The sequence below is a fragment of the Crocodylus porosus genome, unplaced genomic scaffold (assembly GCF_001723895.1).
Source record: "Crocodylus porosus isolate Cpor-Errol unplaced genomic scaffold, CroPor_comp1, whole genome shotgun sequence".
In the NCBI taxonomy this organism is placed as follows: Eukaryota; Metazoa; Chordata; order Crocodylia; family Crocodylidae; genus Crocodylus; species Crocodylus porosus.
In genome coordinates this window covers 18,694,910-18,714,343 of record NW_017728925.1, presented here as the reverse complement: position 1 = coordinate 18,714,343, position 19,434 = coordinate 18,694,910, and the positions used below count along the sequence as shown (strand labels likewise).

At 43.7% G+C, this 19,434-nt stretch overlaps 1 protein-coding gene across 2 annotated transcripts in view; it reads right to left on the bottom strand.

The window, feature by feature from the left end:
- SCAI (suppressor of cancer cell invasion) overlaps positions 1–19,434 on the bottom strand; it is a 63,572-nt gene that overhangs the window by 21,129 nt on the left and 23,009 nt on the right. Inside the window, exons 1-6 of one of the 2 annotated variants that reach the window (XM_019541034.1) lie at positions 17,068–17,133; positions 12,692–12,823; positions 2,881–2,976; positions 2,481–2,567; positions 2,031–2,129; positions 959–1,055 (exon numbers count right to left, since the gene is read on the bottom strand). In XM_019541034.1, coding sequence (XP_019396579.1) covers positions 959–1,055; positions 2,031–2,129; positions 2,481–2,567; positions 2,881–2,976; positions 12,692–12,798 — 486 coding nt within the window. In that variant the 5' untranslated portion in view covers positions 12,799–12,823; positions 17,068–17,133. Of the gene's footprint in view, positions 1–958; positions 1,056–2,030; positions 2,130–2,480; positions 2,568–2,880; positions 2,977–12,691; positions 12,824–17,067; positions 17,134–19,434 lie in introns of those variants that run through there. The other variant, XM_019541033.1, reaches the window with a different exon arrangement.

Below are 19,434 nucleotides of genomic sequence, written 5' to 3'. Positions count from 1 at the left end.
TTTTGGCAGAATCCCCAGCTCCAGACAGCAGGACTACTTGCATATTTTCTGAGTCTCAAGTCTTTTCAAAAGAGAACCAGCAAGTCATTTCAGTTTAGTATTTTATTATAAAGCAATTATTACAGTCTAAGCTATTCCCTTAACTCCAAATCTATTGAAAATCCACTGCCCAAAGACTTACTCTGATCTGCACACTAGTCCTACCTGTGGCCCCTCCAGAGATCCCATTTTGCAGCAGTTCAGATGAGTAAGCCTTCCCCTAGCTGGTGATATGGAGGCACACAGGTCCCTTCCTTTCCCTATCCCATGATAGTGTCTACAGTCTCTCTTGGTCTTGCATATTGTAGGTCTTCTGTGAGGTGTGAAATACATGGTGGGGGTTTCTTGTAGATGGTGGGCAACCCAATACCAGAATGGGGAGAAGTAGAATACTTTGCTGAGCAGTGAAATCAAAGTGGGAGGCATTTGTTTTTCATGGAAAGGGAAGGCCATGAAGATCTGCGGGTTTGAGCATGGTGGAAGCCTCTGTGTGACCTGGAAGAGGTGAGAGGCATAAGGCTCAGAGATGCACTGCCCCAAAGTGTTTGGCTAGCTGAAACGTGTGATATGAAGTCACACTGTAAAAGGGTTTATGCAAAACCAATCTTAAGATATTTGCCTTCTGCCAATAAAGAACATCTGCTATCCAAAAACATAGGTCATTTATGTTTACGAGGCACTGAATAGACATATCAGGATGTCTCTCTTATCCTGCAGCCCTGCAGTCCCTGAAGACAAATTCAAGCAAGCGAATTGCAGGTGTAATGCTGACAAGAAAAGCAGAAACGTCCGAAATCTTGCGTCTGATATTTCAAATGAGTGAGGCTCTCCCCTGGATTGAGGAAGGGAAGAGATATACACACTAGTGGCTATACTGTATGTATGCAAAATGCACCTCTTCCTCATACATATAATTTACCTTTACAAGGTCCTTTACAACATCCATTTTGTTGAGCAAAAGACAAACTACTATAAACCTTGCATAGTACCGAAGCTTTTTGACCACCAGTTCAGGCCTGAAAAAGAAAAAATGAAGAACACTTAAAGAGTTGTTATAGGAAAAGATTACAAAGGCAGACTGGTAAATCGAAGCGTCGTTAAAGAACATTATATTCTTCACCACTACCATGACATACAGTAAGATTCATCCCTGCATGGTTTCACCGGGAAAGGGAAAAAGAACTGCAAACTGGGACAGATTCTCTCCTGCCTCTGAATTCCACCTGCTGTGGGAAAGGGCCTGCAGGAACCATTGTAGTACACAGAACCTAGCAGAACTCAGAAGCAGGAGAAATCTATGGGGTTCCAGCCAACCAAGGCCAAGTCCCTCAAGTGTTTCCAACCCGCCAACTTGGCATGTAACTCCATACCTCAGAGATTCTCAGCATTAAAAGAAGATATCACTTCTATGGATCTTCCTCAGTTGTAGAAATGTGACCTATTGGCCAGTACATAAGACTGAGGGCAACCTTGATGTGTTACAGCATCCCTATAAGCTAGCCCCACCTGAGGAACATACCCAAAGGAGGCACCTCTCTCGTTACTTTCAGGAATCACTCATGCACAGACAGGACCATGTTTCTCTAGTCAGTTGTGCTGGGGCTGGGGAACTGCCAGCAACACTGCACTGATGAGATGCTTTGATTAGAAACAGGTTCTTGTATTCCCTCAACTCACTCAGACAGAACCAAAATAATCTCCCAGTTCCAGAACACTAGAGGCAATTCCCAGTAACAGCACTGATAACAAGGGCTGAGAAGAACAAAGTTGAGCAGCAAGACCCTTTTTCTGTAGCTGAAGGCAAGTGAAAATCCTTTTCGTCTTCTGACAAAACTTTCCATTTGTACTTGCCCATTTAATCGTTACTGGATTAACAAAGACTTCCTCCAACAACATTCCCCTTACTCGTTTTTTTCCTTTGATCAGTTTACAATTAATTGCTGTGTCTGCCCACTGCCCTAGTCCTGAAAAAAGCAGGTCAAAAGTCATACCTGTCTTCTTTATTGACTTGGGAGTAATACGATCTCTGTCTAATTGCTGAATAGAAAGAGAAGGCCTCATTCAAGTAGCTGGTTTCAGATGTCCGCAGGCTGTAGAGAAAATACATTAGCTCACTGCTTCAAGAAGAGATGGATGCTAGACCCTTCCTGGTTCCTCAGGTGAGTTCAATGAAAGCTCGCTTCCCACTCTCTGTGTATGCTGGGAAGACAGATTCCAAAGGCTGGATTTTATCTGCCCATTTAAGATAGCCAGCAAAGATAAGAGCAACCAAATCTCCATGTCTTCAAGATCTGGCTAGAACCAAGATTCTGGCTAATTCAGAAGAGCGTCAAAGGAGCAACTCGAAATGCCCAACCTGGTAATTTAACCTATTCCCAAGGTGTCCTGCATTGTGCATGTAGACTGCTTTCCCCACTGTGCATGTCGATGGATTCACTTACTAATAATGATAGTAGAGCTGCCCAATCTTGGAGGCAATTTCCCCAATTTGCCACCGCTTTAGGCCATACCGATTGTCCAGAACTTGCCTATATCAAGAGAAGGAAGAAGAGAATTTAAGCATATCCCATTCATTTCTTAGAGCAACACACCATCCAAGCCAAAAAAACCATTCTACAGCCTGCTTTTCTTACTGACACTGGCATTCTCCATGACTACAAACCAGCTCTGGCACAACTATGTGCACAACAGCAGGGCCACATGCCAAAAGGAGAGATTATATAGCACCAGCTGTATCCTTGTATCCCCACTCGGACTAGGGCCTCATGCACTACACAATACTGAAAGAGAGAGAAATACTAAAGAGTCCAGTGGTGATGGATCTCTAGAGCGTGCTCTTACCTATGCTGCTGTTGAAATTTCCACAGTTTGGTGTAAACATCAAATGTTCGCCCAAAATAGGACTGCCACTGCTTCTGTCCATACTGAGGTAAATCCCTGAAAAAGACAAGTGACAGATGCAGAGAACACCCTGCAAGTACTCAACCAGCCCAGAATGAGGGTGGCAGACTCCAATTCAGAGAAGGAATGGGGTTTTGTCCATTTAGAGTTGACACAGCCTTGAACAATTCATTAAAATTCTATTTGTCAGAACACCTGCAGACCCATATTCACGTTTCCCTGTAGCTAGAGCAACTGAAATCTGGGCAGGAGTCCTGGGTTCAAACACTGGACCAGGACTTGTTTCACACTTGCTAATGGCACTGTTGTACTAGACAGGTAGTGTATTGGAAACGCCACGTTACACTGAGGTCATACACAGAAAGACTCTGCACTCAGACTGTCCGTGTGCATCTCACTTGCCAATTCCCACTCTCAACCTGAACAAAAAGCTTTTTAGTTTGAGATCACAGTGTGCTGGGCACAAAAGAAAGAACCCTCCAAATACTTTCCTCCTTGCAGGTCACACACAATCATTAAGAACAAAAAGGTTCTTAAGGCATGTCTACTGCCCATGTGAAAAGTTACTTCAGTTCTTTATTTGTTCCCGATTCAAGACAAAAAAGTTTCTTTTGTGAACAGTGTCTCAAGTCACTGAGTTGGTTCATGAACCCTATGCAAGAAAGAGCCAGCTACATCTGCTAGAAGCAGACAGGAGAAGCCTCAAGCTCCCCCTTCAAAATGAGGGAAGGATGAGAGAGAGACATCTGCAAGCTCCAAGGACCAAAGCTCTTTAAAAAGCACCCAGTAATTGGGTGGGTTGTCCAAACAGAAAACCAGTCCCTGCTGACCTCTCCCCTATCATAGGTTGTGTGCGACTAAATTGTTATAGAAAAGCCCCCAGTAAGACATGAAGGCTGGGAAGGGCTGTAGAAAGGTCAACTAGGAGACAGCATGGCACGGTGGCTGAAGAAATGGAAAGAACAAGGTGGCAAAGAGGGATCTCCAGTACACCATGGCTGTAATTTTTTTAAAACTGTGCTCCATACAAGGTAGGAAATTAATACTCCTTTTGCTTACGAGTCAAGTACACATGTCATGCACCTAGAGAGAAACTAGCAGAGTTATTTTATAGAGGGAAACAAGTATTGGCCTTGTCCCCATACTGGCCTGGAAAGCCATTCCCATGGCTGCTGCTAATACTATGATACAGATGCCAAAGAAGTAGGGAAAGAAGTTGCCAAAAAGTGACTCCCCGCAAGGCTTGCAATTACCATTCTGTGCCCTGTGAACAGCTTGCAGAGTTGGCACGAGTGGGACTCCAAACGGTCCAGAGCCCATAGCGCATGAGAGAGGAGCACTACACCAAGTAACACAAGCCTCAGAGCATCTTACACAAGAGGGAGGACAACTCTGGTTCAGGAATCAGCACAGTTCTTCCACACTGAGAAGCTTATTCTGTACATGATTCTTTTCAGGAAACATGTAGCCATGCTGTGAAAGGAGAGGTGTGAAGGCACTGTGCCCACCTCCTCAGTACACTCCTCGCACTGCTCTCCAGAGATTTCTCTGGCTCCCTCTCTAGCCCATCTAGCAGGGTGGAGATTATGTGTTCCTTACCCTATAGACACACTCCCTTCATCCCTACCCCTCCAAAAAGGTGATAGCACAATGGTCAATGGGAACAAAACAAGAAGCATTCTTTTAAATCAAGTTCAAACGAAGTAAAATCCAACAGGTTTATTAAAAGTTATATATTAAAAATCCTACATACAATTCAAGTCTGAAATTCTTACAGCCTGTAAGAATTATAAGCTATAAGAATTGTAGGTAGTTTAACTTTATACTATGTAAAAGTCTTGACTTTTTAATGTAAAAAGTTAAAACTACCGACAATCTATTAGAATAAATATATTAGTCTGCAAGTTTACTGCTGAAGTTTTACAGAAAAATCAACCCGATAACTGGCAGAAATCACTGGCTAAGCATCGAACAATTCTGGTTCTAGAAATGCTAAATGCCAGCTCTTGACAATAATGGCCTCTTCTGCAGGTACAGAGAATATTTTCTTTCTTTCAGCTTACGACTAGTTCCACTGAAATGACTAGTCCATTCAAAGTTGAGAAAATGACTGGGAGCTAAAAAGAGAAGCAGAAAAGCTTGCTTTCCCCTCCCAATCTCTGAATAATACCTAGGTGCGAGAGGATGTGATGTGTGTTCTAAAGCCTTGTAGAACAGCAATCAGAAGCAATCAATTCACCTCACTAACAAATACCCAAATACATCAGCTTCAATGCAAAACATGCTTTGCATTTAGAACCATTTCCTTAACTTATTCAGCATAGTTAAACTGCTCCTATTTCATTAATAAAAATCCTTGTTTTGGGCATAGATTCATTTCCAATTTTCTTCCAAATACAGTGTGACAAAACCAAGTAGAAATCAATTATTTAATTAAATAGAAATACCGCATGCACCATTTGCTAACATAAAACGTAAAAACGAAGGAACCGAACACTGTACATTAAAAGAGATAAATGCTGAAACATATATGTGTAAGGATAAGAATGAGTCTTCCTGGTTAGTAAATCACACATTACACCCAGAGAGCAACATGTTTCAGTGCTTAATGGGCGATTAGACTCTGCTACTTTTGGGAACTAAACTAAGTACAAATACAAATATTGAAGCTGATTTATACATAAAGTAGGATTATTGGACTTGGCCATGTAACACAGCCCACTCTAGGAGCAGTAATTATGCTCTTCTATAGCAAGATAAAAGGGAGGTCATACAAAAAGCCCTCCTACCCAGCATACACACACTCTTCACATTTTGTCTGCACTGTAGCTCTGGGGGAAGGTCCTTTGTCTGCACGCTCATTCCCTACCTCTTCACCCTGCCTACCCAGCCCCTTCTATTCTGTGCCTGTTGCTTCACTCTGAAAGCCCAAAACACATCTACAAAATTCACCATTTCCAAGCCAGCTCAGCATTTGTTCGTTCCAACGAGGCTAGACAATTAACAACCAGTAACAGTGCTTCTGCCCTTGCAGTACACGTGAAGGGACCACTATTGTGGATAGAAACCGTTGTTTCTGCACACACATTTCAAGCAGCATGCAAGCCTAATTGCAGCCAGAATAGCTGCACAACACCATGCTGTTTCTGGGCTCCCCTGGGAACACGGAGGGTCTCCATGGAAACAGACTTGTTCTTTTGATAGTATCCTGACAGCACTTCATTTATGACAATACATCACCACCGCTCTAGGTGGGGCAGGGGGGGAGAAGTACCATTTAATGCACAGTTATTAGATCACCCTCCTTTGAATCCTGTGAATTTAAAGCCTGCAAACTAGCCCTATTTGCTGAGAATGGTCCCAAAGTATTGCAAAGCTTATCATGCTTATATAACAGTGGGGCTGTTGGGCAGCTTCTCCTATCCACCCAAGCAGATGGAGTGCACAATCCAGGTAGAGAGAAAATACATAGTGCATCTGGCAGAGACCAAAGTTGCATTGGCTTACAGCCAAGTTAAGGAATCTTTTTTTTGGACAGCACTGGGTAGAAACTGTCACACTCAGACATGGCTCAGAAACAAAAAGAGGAGACCTGAAAAGATCCAGAGACTTTTAGCAGGTCTATAGCAGCAATGCAAGGAGCAAGAGCTGCACTTGGATTTAACTGGAAAGCTTTCAGCAATGATGTGTAACATCTGGAGCCTCAAATTAATTCCTGCCTTGGGGAAGTGACTGGGGAAGGGGCTTAGTCTACTCTTGTTCATGAACATGCAGATGCCCAAAGAAGGCAGGAGGAAAGCCTCTCAGCTAGTAGCTTTCTAGCCTCTAAACTCCTTTATAGTCACTGTGCTAGTATCTCTAAACCACCATGGATCATCTCCCCACAGTTCCTGTCCTGCAGTTTACTTCAAATGTATGAAAAGAACCCTCTGCCCAAGGGTCCATCAGCTTCTTCCGGCAGGTGATTAAGGTGGAGAGATTTGAAAGGGGATACGGGATTGCAGTAACCTGAAATAATCCTGTTAACCTATGACTTCAGGGGCAACATAGAGAGGAGGGTCTGGTCGTCAAGGGGAGGTGCAAGGACAGAGGGCAGTTAGATAGCTCTGGAGGAAAACTGGAGAGTGCATTGTAGGAATGGAGTAGGAAGTAGAACAAACGGAGGTAGACATGCTTCTTAAAGCAGGATTTGTAGTGGGTTTCCAAATTGTGCACGCTTGAAAACATGTTTTGTGTATGACAGCCACATGATAGTTCTGCAACTCTTATCCACCCACCCTGCTACTTCCTCCACCCACTGCTGTAACTCCGGTGTTTTGTGCCACAACCCTTGTTAGACAGAGTACTCAGCGACAAGGACTGCATTTTCCTTTGTCTATACAGTCCCCAGGAAATTTGAGCAAGCTTAATACTAATAGCAGGAATAGTCAACAGCAGACAAAATCAAAAAGCTCAGCTGCAGCTCGCTGAAGTCTGGCAGGAAAGTGTTCTCATTTCTTCCCGTGAAACAGAACAGACCTGGTTCTGACAGTCCTCTTGGTGAGCAGCAGGACAGTGCATCCGACTGCAAGCGCCTTTGGAAGCATCCTCTCCTTTCTACAGCATTACACACAACACCACTTAACATGTGAATAGCAGAAGCAAAGCAGAGACTAGTGACAGTGCCATGGCTACGGCTTTTTAGCACAGGAGATGGAATGCACCATGCATTGTTTCAAAATAAAGGAAAGCAAACGGAAAAATGGCAGACACATGCAATTACTTTAGTTCTAAATGTAAAGTGTTGTTTTTTAAATAAGAGAGGGGAAGTCCTGGAAACATGACCCTCTCATTCCATACTGTAGGATGGTCAGAAAAGGGTAGCCCCACTGGGGAGGCAAGTGTGAAACACATTTGGGAGCAGCAACCTTGGCAGATTACAATGTGTTTTCCTCAGATGCTGTATTTGGCAACTGACTTAGGAAGAAAGGAAGGAAATGCTACTGAAACAAAGACGTGGCAGGCTCAGCTCTTGTAGTTCTGGCAGCAGGAACAGCTAAGCAGCTGCCAATACACCATTGGCTCAGTTCTGAGAAGCTCAAGTGCCCAGAAGAGGTACCCTCCCATTTCTGCACCCCGGCAAGAACCACTGTGTGGGCAGGGAAATCTTATGCATGCCTGCCCAGTTTGACAGTATGTGCCATTGTATGTATTATCCTACAGGAGGAAGCAGGTGCTGAAACTAGGAGTCAGGCCCTACCAACCATTTGCAGATGAGCTGGAGGAAGACAAATATTAGCTGAGGAAATCACAATGCCTTTACACAGTGTTGCTCAACTGGTAGGAATTACAGCTCTCAGAAATGCTGTGGGTGAAAGAGCAGCTATATTTCACTGCAAGAAGAGACTGCACTGGTCACATCAGGTTATATTACCAGGCAGACAGGCCCATGACATGACACTGAAACATGGCCAATGATCACTCTGAGACAGCGAGTCTGGCACCTCATACATTTACTGCACATATCCACTGGTATTTTTCCATTACTTTCCAGATAACAGGTATTCTCTTTCCCAGAATACCAGACAGACAACATAGAAATCCAGCATCTGTATGTATCAGCAGGTTATCTGACACACCATACAACTACAAAGGCTTTTTCAGAGAGGACAGACAGCCATTTAATGACCCTCAGGCAGATCCCATACAGTATCTGTGGTCTCAGGCTTGGCCATCAAGACCCCAAACATAAGCAGTACTGCTTCACTCTCTACAGGGTCTTGGGGGAGACAGTCCTAAACAGCATATTACCAAAAACACAAGAGGATGGATGGCACATATGGTGTCAGAAGTCCTCCGAGACCCTCAGATTCAAGTTCTCATGGTCTTGCTACTAGACCCACTTCCAAACAGTCCTGCAGAAGGTCAAAAGGAACTCTTGCCTTTCTGCTTCCTGTTTGCTTTACCATTTAGCTTTTGGAGCACAGGCTGTTTGTTTTGGGTTTGGTACTCCAGCTTCTAAAGCAAATTGAGAAGATCATCAATAGTTTACAGAAAAAGGGAAGAGAACATCTTTGCTCACCATCTGTGTTTGAATATCAGCAGGCCGTACAGGCCTAAACACAGCATTACTCAGAGACCAGCAAGAGGATGAATTGCCAGGGAGAGATACTGGCTGTTAATAGCGAAGCTCAAGGGATTCTACAGAGAGAATAAGGAACAAGACACTTCAAATGACAAATATTAGCCTAGAGGGACTATCCTGAACTAAGCAGTATGCCTACATCACTGTCTGAGCTCAAGCCATCCATCCTGGAAGCCACCTTACCCCTCTCATTAGCTTTGACAAGGCTGCAAAACTTCCAAAATGTTGGTACAAACTGCATTGGATAATTTGGGATTTGGCCTTTTCCAGTGCTGTTTACACATTAGCTTGTTCAAATGCCTTTAGTTCTGTCCTATGCAGCCTCTAGAAGCAAGCAATAACCCTGCACCTCTGAAAAGCAAGCCTCACTTAACCTCTTGTTTTGATCTAATTGCTGCTGTGCAGATAGGAAGACTGAGGCACAGAGAGGAAACAGCAAGACAGAAGATGTTCTACATCTTTCCTACAGGCACCAAAATGACTGGCAATAATTTACTGTCTGAAGCAATGATTTGCTGGACTTCTAAATACAGCACGCCTCTGCCAAATACCAGATACACAGGAAACAAAAAACATACCTTCCTTCAGGTTCAGTAAAGACAATCCACTCTGTTTTTAATTAAAACCTCCAGACACAGGTGGCCCTTTGCAACATGCTCTCAAGTCTGGAAACAGAGGAAAGCTGAGAGTTGCTCTGCTTAGAAGCAGAGAGGTGTTAACAATCTCATGCAGTGCTTCTCAGCATATGATGATTCCATAACCAAGATAATGCTGAAATCACCTTGGCAAGCCACTGTTTTCCACAATCCTTTGCAGTTGGATAAAAGGATCTGGGAAGCCAAGGGCATGTCTGCACCCCTCAAAATTACAGTAAGAAGCATCACAGTGAAGTACGACAAACCTGCTCTGGCATGCTACCCCTTAAAAACAGTATCAATAAGTGTGTTGGGAAGAACTTCATATAGTGCTGCATATGTATGTTCCCAGAATCTAATAGGTGCATTTTTGCAGTGTGTTGTGGGTGCTGTACCCTACTGCCTCTCTGGAATGCTAAGGGCATGACCACAGGAATAGGAATTTTATCCTAGCTTTTCAGACTTCTAGTTTAACCTTGGGCAAGTCATTTCACCTCTCTGTACCTTGGTTTTTCAAATGGTAAAACAAGAGCAATGGCATTTGTGTTCTTACCTCCCTGCTCTGCTCCCTCCTGTAAAGGTAACGCTTATAAAGTCTTTTAAAGAAGGAAATCACTGAGCATGTGTTATAGCTGTAGAATAAAGCTGGAGCTGAATTCATGTGAAGCTAGATAGTGATCAGTTCTATTTCTACTCTCATTTAGTTTAATTAGTTTTGCAGTTTTTTTCAGTATATTAACTGTTCTTAAAACATACCTTCAGAGTTATTTTCCTTGTAGGTAAAACCACACATCCAACAGCAGTTTTGTAAGAAGGCTGTTCAAATGCTCCATGACATGACTAGTGTGCTGCTCTCACATTGCCCTCTATTGGAGGGAACTTACAATCCCATAAAGCTCACTCAACTTGCTGTCAAACTCGACACACCCCTTCTGAAATATTAGCCAAAAACATATGAAAGCTGAGCAATTTTACTGCCATCCTGGGGTTTGCACTTCCTCTACTTTGAAGCAGCTGAGATACCAATCTTCCAGAAAGTGGAAGCATAACTAGTATTGCAGGTATTCAGAGTCCTGCACGGCAGACTCCAACTAAGAGGGTTCAAGGTTAACACTACTTACTTCTCCATTTTGACTTCTCTTAGCAGAGCTGCTGACTGCAGTTACCCCTTGGGGTTCTCTGCTGCCTAAGTCCACCTCCTCTAGTGGCTGCTGTTGGCCTAACATACAAGCAATAAAACCCCTTTTTCCATGTTAGAGGCAAACTTGTGCAATCACTATCCTCTGTGTCATCATAAAAAGGCATCTAAAAAACAGGTTTCAGCAACCTACAACTAGTGGGTTGGATCCAGCCTCCACACCAGCTAGTGGAGGTCTGATCTAACACAGAGGCTCCAGATCATAGAGCTGCACCATGCCATTGGTCTCCTCTGTTGCACAGCCTGATGTTCTGCTGTGTCTGTGCTTACCCTCGCTGCAGAGGGGAAAGGGGTCTGTGGTAAGATCAAGAGCAGACAGCTGCCTGCTCCAAGGGACTTGCAGCCTGCAGGGAAGGGCTGGTCACAAAGGGTGGCCTGCACTGGCAAGAAGTTGCCAACCCCTGATCTAAAATACTGAGTTGCTAAAAGGCATTTGTTAGGCACTTGGGATACCCAGGTGAGTGACACATTTGCTCTATTAGAGGTGAGGGAACCATGCAGTGGAGTGTTGCATGAGACAGTGCATCGCTCTGCACAAGTCTACACAGACAGGAAGGGAACCCTGGTTCCCTGACACCTTATCCTAAGCCAGTGCTTTGCGGTTAGCAAGGTGCAACCTGGAAGTGGGTTTCAGTGCTGGAAAGAGCAGTGGTGTGAGCAGTCACTCCTTTCCTTGTCATGTGAATAGGTGTGAATCCATCCCTGTGCCCTATCCTCTTCCTGCTCAGCTCATGCTCACACTAGGACCAAGATCTCCATGGACCATAGACTCTCTGCTCCCTCCTGAAATAACGCTTTCTCCTAGAGCTGAGTAGGGAACAAGTACTCGATTCCACCTCGACAGACTGCAGTTCTTCAGTGCCCAGCAGCTCCCAAACTCCATCAGCAACCCATGGCCCTTCCCAAGCCTCTGCCCCCAAGAAAAAACTCCTGGGTGCATGTCAGTATGTTCCAGGCAGCCTAGTGACTTCTTACATAGCAAGCATCTTGAAGCCTCCCAAGTTAATCGTTTGTTGTTCTGCAGCCACACAGCTGGCAACGTACAGGATACCCTTACCTTCAGGGAAATACTAGAAAAGTATTACAACAAGGTTGTAGGTAAAAAATCGTCATAATGCAATAAATCTACAGCAGACCAAACCCACAATATCCTTATACTTGATTTATGTATGAAAGTCGAGGGAATGAAACAAAGAAGTGTCCCTGAAGATAACGGTAAGTTCAGGAGAAAAAGGAGCACCCTTTCTTCTCCCAGTCACTACTTTTCCTCAGTATAATTTCATTCATAAAGCCAAGCCATGAAAGGCAGTTGTTATACACACACGAGAGTAGAATCCCACCTTGGTCCACAATGCCTCAGTCTTTTCCATTCCTGGCAATGCAAAAGAAACAGAAGCAAGCATAACAATTTCTGCAAAGGAACTTGGAACAGTTAAGTCTGGAAGTAAGAGTTTCCCTCTTGCACCCACATGCAGACATTTGGAAAAGATTTCTTATAAAAACCAAGTCATGATAAGAAGGACTGACAAAATGCTCTCTGCTTCTACACTTCAAAATCACATGGCCCTTTTCTTACCCTACTTACACCTTTGGGTTTTGCTTTAAAAAAAATCTCCGTTTCTCTGGGGGTTTTGTTTTGTTTCAACTTTGTTTCTTTCACTTACAGCAGGCTTTGAACTCGCTTGCTGCAAACATCAGAATCTTTCAGACACTAAAGTCCAGGTAACAATGCAGTCCATAAAGAGAAAAGAGGTTAATGTGCTATTCATTTGTGTTGGTCATAAACTCACTAACCTTAAGCCATTGAAGAGCTGTTTAGATTTATCCAGAAGATAACAAAAGTCTGTGACTGTTTTCCTCTCTGCCTGAGGAATGTCATCTTCAGCTCCTCCTGATGACATGATTTCTTTTAGGGCAAATTCAGTCCTGGAAGAAAGGACAGACGTCCGTTAGCAAAGGATCAGGTAAGTCTTAGGCATATACAGTTTCACAGAGATGACAACAAAACATAACATGCAGCTCTCCCACAGGTTATTCATTATTTGAAGATCACTAACATCACAAACAGGAATATCAGCTCCATCAGGAAGCCCTAGCAAAGCAATATTTACTGCATGATGCACTTTGTTAACACAGCAAAAGAAAAATCAAAATGGCATAATCACTATGAAACAAAACAACTGAGGACTGTATTAAAAACACACAGCACTGCCAACAAAAAGAATCTGATGTAAAATCCCTTTAACCTCCCTCACACTTAGACAAAGCAATTCCTCTCTCCAGGTTTTCTATTCACAACGTGATGCATTTGCCCCGTACCAGTGTTTACAGAGATAAGAGACAGCCCAAGGTCTGCTTGCTACATGTGTTCTAGCACATTTTATTTCCTTTTGCAGCCGTTGAAACCTAGTTTGCTGTTCGCCACTGTATGACAATGCAATGATTCTGCTGCACATCCAGAAAAATGCATCCAAAAACAATGAAACTGTTCCACTGCGCTTCTTCACACCAGTCAGCCCCAAGACCTGCACCCATACAAAGAACATCTGCATGCTGATTTTTATTGTTTACATGAGTAAGCTTCCCATCGTACAATAACTGCTTGAACAGAATTATAATAGGGTACAGATCTGCAAGGTAGGCAAGCCGAAGACTGAGTGAGGGTGTGGAAAGGCAGCAAGGGCAGATTATTAGGTTGCCTGTTTTAAATCCATACATAGCAAGATTGCTACAGCATCATAGTTATGATCATCTGGTGGAGAAAAGCAAACTAGGCTGTAAACACCTGCAAGGAAATGGGCTGTACTCCGAAGGCCAACAGCTCTGGGCTCAGCTCTACTCTCTGGTAACGACTGCAAGTTAGACACATCACCCCATTATTAACCAAATGTGGAGAGAGGATAGATTATTTCTGACATTTTCTCTGGGGAATCTGGCATATATTTTTCTTGAGCAACACCACCCATGTGTATGGAGCTTGCTTGGTGAACATATGCATGAGCTCTCAATTCAGGCCAAAAGGTGGCAGGGCCAGCCTCCTCCCAGAAAGCTGAGAACTAGAGATGATGTGCAGTCACTAGAAAGTAAAACTGCAAAAGATTTTTCTGTCAATTGTCGTTCCAAACCTTTACCACAATCAGCCAGATTCTGGCTGTGTTTCCTCTTTGCCGCCATTCAACATGCTTACCAAGCACTGAACAAAATGGCAGATCCCTCCACCTTTTTGGGGTGAGTTAGCAAACAAGGAACATCACGCCTGGCTGTGTTTGGCAAGAGGCAGAGTGTATTCACTCCTCTCCCGTGTCGACTTAATGCGCCGTGGCATTAACCCTGGAGCACAGCTTGCACTGCACAGGCCAAGTGCTGAACACTGTCTAGCCAATTTTCCAATAACCACTGCTGTGCAATGCCAGCCAGCAATAGTGTGCAAGGGTTTAAACCAACCAGATGACTATCAGTGTGAATGTAGAAAAGCAGGGGCTGGGTGCACTCAAGTACCAGCTTGTTTTTTCTTTAAAAAAAAAAATAATAATAATAATAAAAAACACACAAAGAAAGCAGTTCTCCAAACACGCAATGTTCACACAGCATGAAACAAGACAATACGTATTCTGAGCACCAACATGTGAAAGTCACCCAGCAAAGCACATGGTGAGAAGAGCACTGGGAACAGACGTGGGAAGCAGCCAAGATGCCATTCAGGTATTTCAGAAGGGACTATACCCCAGGTCCTGCGTGCTCCGCAGCAAGCTTGACCTAAATCCTGTGGCGAGGCCCCTGGACTCTGCAGCACTCCACTGTGGCAGACAGGATACTCTAGAGCAGCTTCAGATAAATTTTCAAAATGGAGGGTTTTGTTGAGTGACACAGAAAGGGATTGACACAGCTTGTGCAGCATTCCTGTTTAATGCAAATGGTGAATCTGGTCTACTTTATGCCACCTCAAATTTTCAGGGAAATCTGCAAAGCAACTTCCCAACTACTGCAACGTTGGTTTAAGTCTATGGACACGAACTCTACACTGACTGCAGTCCTTGTATTTAACACAGTCATTTATAGCTGTTCTGAGCAGGACTGTGCATGAAGTTGAAGAGTTTGAGAAACAAGCAAAGTCATCACAGTGGAAAGGCACCAAAAACATTTCTCATGTGAGGAAAAACCCATTGATCTCTCAACTGTAACAGTGGTTAGGGAAGTAGAATGAGAGGAAGAGAGACTAGGAAAACCTTTCTGGTCAATACATCAAGTTGCATTTTGGAAGGTACTGCCTACTCTCTCTAATACATCCTTAGCAGCAGTACCTGGACACCCACATTTGAAGGCTTTCATTACCATATTATTACATTTGTTCTAGTGATGCCAATCAGGCGAGGGGGAGAAACAAACACATGCAAAAGGCAGGTATAACTTCATGAAGCAGGGAGGAGGAGTGCTTGGATACAATTTTAAAAAACCTCTAGTGCTAACTGGAAAAAGTTTATCCTGTATTTCACAGCCATGGAAAAAAGATGTGGAACCAGGAGGAGCCAGCTGCCTCAATCTCAGGTTCTGCTGATGCAGCTAGGACCCCGGTGCTAACACAAAAGACCCCTCAGCTCTTTCCTTGAACAAAACACTCCTTATGAAGTACTTCCGTGCCAGCCTTTCAGGATGCTCAAGCAATCCAAGTGCAACGTGGCTCTACCTGACATTGAGAGTCCTTATTCAGCCACAAAATGGCAGATTCCCTAGCAGCCGTGGTGCAATGTTCTCGTGGAGGTGCGAGCAAAGCCGTTTTCTCAGCTTCGTAAAGTCTTGTGCACGAACCTCCACAGGCCTAAACCACCTAACAGACTCCACAGCAGCCTGATCACAGATGCTCTGTGTGCTCCCAGGTCACAGCCCACTCATTTACTGACAGTCCAAGCACCGCCACTCCAACAGCGGTAGCGTAAGCTTGGGGACGGTCACTAAAGCATGCAATGGAGACACTTGTTCAGAGGCCGACTATCTTAATAGTCTCTTGCAAGTGCCCTCTTTTCAGACAGAACAGATGGCCCCAGCTATCTATATCCTGTTCCATTCTGGGTTACTGAATAGTTAGTTGTCAGCTATGAAACTGCCCAACAACGGGACCATCTTAAGTAGACATTAATAGCCAAATCAGCTCATCTATTTGGTGGTTTACGCAAGCTCAGTCACTGTTTTTGGTGCACCTGGAGAAACTTTGTAGTAATACATTTTTAGATGTGAACAGTTAGCTACCCCACTCTTGCTGGCAGTCCCAGCACAGAGGTTGGGTAACTAACTGATGTAGAAACCAAGCTTCTCTCCCATCCCTGGACATGTCTCTCTCCAGAGCAGGTTCAGTCCTAATCTGTGTTGAAAAGAGTCTTCAGCCCAATCCTTTTTTATCCAGGGGGAAATGTGGGAGGGCTGCTCTTTAGTACACTCTTTTCATCAAAACCCTTTCACAAGCCTGCAAGCACAGCAGCAGCACACTGGGCAGCTCTGTACAGAATTCCTCAGGTCTGCCGACAATCCAGTTTTACAAGGCTAACATGCGGTCTAAATTACACAGTGTAAATAGGATTAAAAAAAGAGCTTAGCTGATCTAACATATCCTTCCCCACCAATCCGGGGAACAGGCTGGGGTCTACTTTGCTCTTAGCTTAAGCCTGCCATTTGGCATATGTATCCTAGCTTGTGTCTAACTGACCTCCATTTACGTCATAATAAATCTTATATCCAATAACCAAATAACTCGCTGAATGAAACCAAGACTTGACACAACGCTGCGGCACATTTTAAAGGGGGGAGGGGGGTAACGCAACACATTTGAAGCTTTTACCAAATAAATATTACTGTGAGCTTCTGGGTGTTTCTTTTTTTAGACTAACAGTGTGTGACACTTCAGCAAAACTGCAGGAAGCCAAAGGAAAAATTTCCATCTGCAAACTTGCCTGGTAGAAAGCAAGGTCTGCACAGCCCTTTTTGTCAAATATAACAACCTCCTCTCCCTACCAGTTCTGCACCCTTTTGCTCCATGTGGTGCTTAGCACCTCACTCCCACTTCCCCACACTACCTGTTGCTTCCCTTTCAGCACCCTAACATTTACAAAACCAGATATTGGTAAAAAAGAAAAAGAGACCCTGAATACGAGAAAACGATGTCTGACCATCATACATACCCTTGCTTGCACAAGCAAGACTTCAGCTCAGGCAGGAGAATCTGCTAATGCAACTTGACAAAAAGCCTGTCCCTTCTCAAAGCCACTCCTTCACCCTCAAAGGGGATCCACTGACTTTTTTCTGTTCCCTCCAACTTCCTTCTCCTTTTCTTGAGAATTATCACTTCATTCGTAGATAATTTGCTGGCTGCTCTTGGACGGTTTTAAAAATAAGAATCCTAGTAAGAAGTGAACACTCAGAAAATAAGCCAAGTGACCATGGCACAAGACACCAAGTGCTCTGGTACCACGCACTCAACAAGCAGCAGCCTGTTGAGCTAACAAACTGCTTTCCCCCCCTCTCTAAGTGGGTCCCTTCTGTTAGAGCTAATCCACAAACCATATCTAATGAGGAATTCCCCACATGGACAGCGTTTTCCTCTCCTGGGGACAAATCTGTCCCTTGCAATAGAACACCATAATTCAAACAGAAGGACCATTTACATGCTGTAGAATTCCAGTTGAAAATGCAAAAGAATTTGAGATCAGAGCCTACTGGAAATTAAGTGGTGTAACAGCAGAGGAGGAAAACTTCAGGAATGGGAAGATCGAACAGCAACTGCTCTAAAGTATGGGGTTTGTGGACACTACTGTTTCCAAGCGTTTCTTTCCTTGGTAAGGCCCTCCATTCTAGCATACGGGGTCAAGTATCCTCCACTGGTTCAATGGGGTCCACCTACAGCCATCCCACATATGCCTAGTAGAGCTAGTTTAGTATTTCAAAGCCTCAACACTGTGAGCCCATGCTTTATTCTCCACAACACAAAACTTTAAAAACAATGCGTCACCAAAACATCCCGAAGAGCAAATGCTGTATAGGCCAGAGCAGACAGGGTTGTTGAACACTGCTTTCCTTAACCACATACTGACCCCAGCAGAAAATCACTTTGTGCCCAGTATCACTGGTTAATTTCTTCCAGCACTTAAGCAGCTCAGTTTCACTGCTAGCAAATTCCAGGCCCAGGTGTTCTTTTGAAATCACCATAAATAAATACAGAACTTTTATAGTGCAAGCTGAAATCCTACACAGACAATTGCAGAGCCCTACGTCACCAGGGCACAATACAGTGGCATGCAGAAATACCCGAGAAGCGCTGTAAGCCAAGCAGCTTGAGTATTTGCAGCAGTGTAACTGGGTATGTACAGCACTTGGCCTGGGTTCATCACCTGAAACAACTGATTAGCACTGAGCTCTGCTGCTGGACTGTTGGTGGTACCCAAGTCTCTTGTTCAAAGCTGGCCTTGGGCCCCTGTGCACAGCACTGCATTCACTGTGCCTCGTACACATACCTGTGCTTCATGCAGAAAACAGCTTGCAAAAGGCAAATCTCAACCTGCATATCAGCAACAATTATGAAATTCAACCTCTTTTCTAAGCTGCTTTAAAATGTTTGAAAAAGGCTCTTAACATTAGGAATGACCTACTGCTAATAGTTTTCAAGGAGTTCATCTGAGTTGGCATCAAGAAAAGTTCAGCTACTAATACAGACGAATGAAAACCATTTTCAACACAAAGCGTGTTTAAGATTGGTCAATGATAGATTAATTTCCTAGGGTAGGCAGGAGAACTACAGTTCAATTTTGGTTATTTGAGAGGGGAATAAAAGCTCACACAAGTCAGGAAGGATCTAATACCAAGAAAGAAAGCCAGTTTAAAGCAAGTTAATTGGCAATAATGAGACTGGCACACAGGTGAAACTAGCACCTGATTAAGGAAGTTGAAAACGGTTACATTCACAGTGACATGCAAGGGCAAATACTGAAAAAAACCTGGTCTTTTAAGGGTCTGATATAACACCAAAATGACATATAAAAAGTATTCTCTTTTTTTAAATTATTACAAGACTCCCATTTTTTCCCAGATTCCCTACTGCATCCAGAATTTACAATTCATCAAAGGTGGAGAGATTTCAGACAAGTTAATTCACCCCAAAAATCCATATTTTAAAAGCTTCTCTTCACTTACCTTCAAAATATTAAACTGCACTTTGTACTTCAACATGACATTACAGTTGCCCCTAACAAAAGCCACGTTCTGTCATACCAAATGCAAAATAATACATCCTGATGCATTTCCTCAGGCTACACTCAACATACCAGCACATGGCTGGTTGTTGTGGTTGGCTTATCTGGATGCTCCAAGCAGACTCAAAAAAGTTCCCAGACGATAACAGAGCGCTTGGATGTCATAACAAGAGTTGATTCATTGTTGGGGGCAAGGGAATTGATGACTCATTAGATTTAGGGAGTAATGATAAATGACTGCCACAGAGCTCACCAAGAACAGGTAAATAAATCAAAATGCTCAAGAGTCCAAGAGCCTATAGG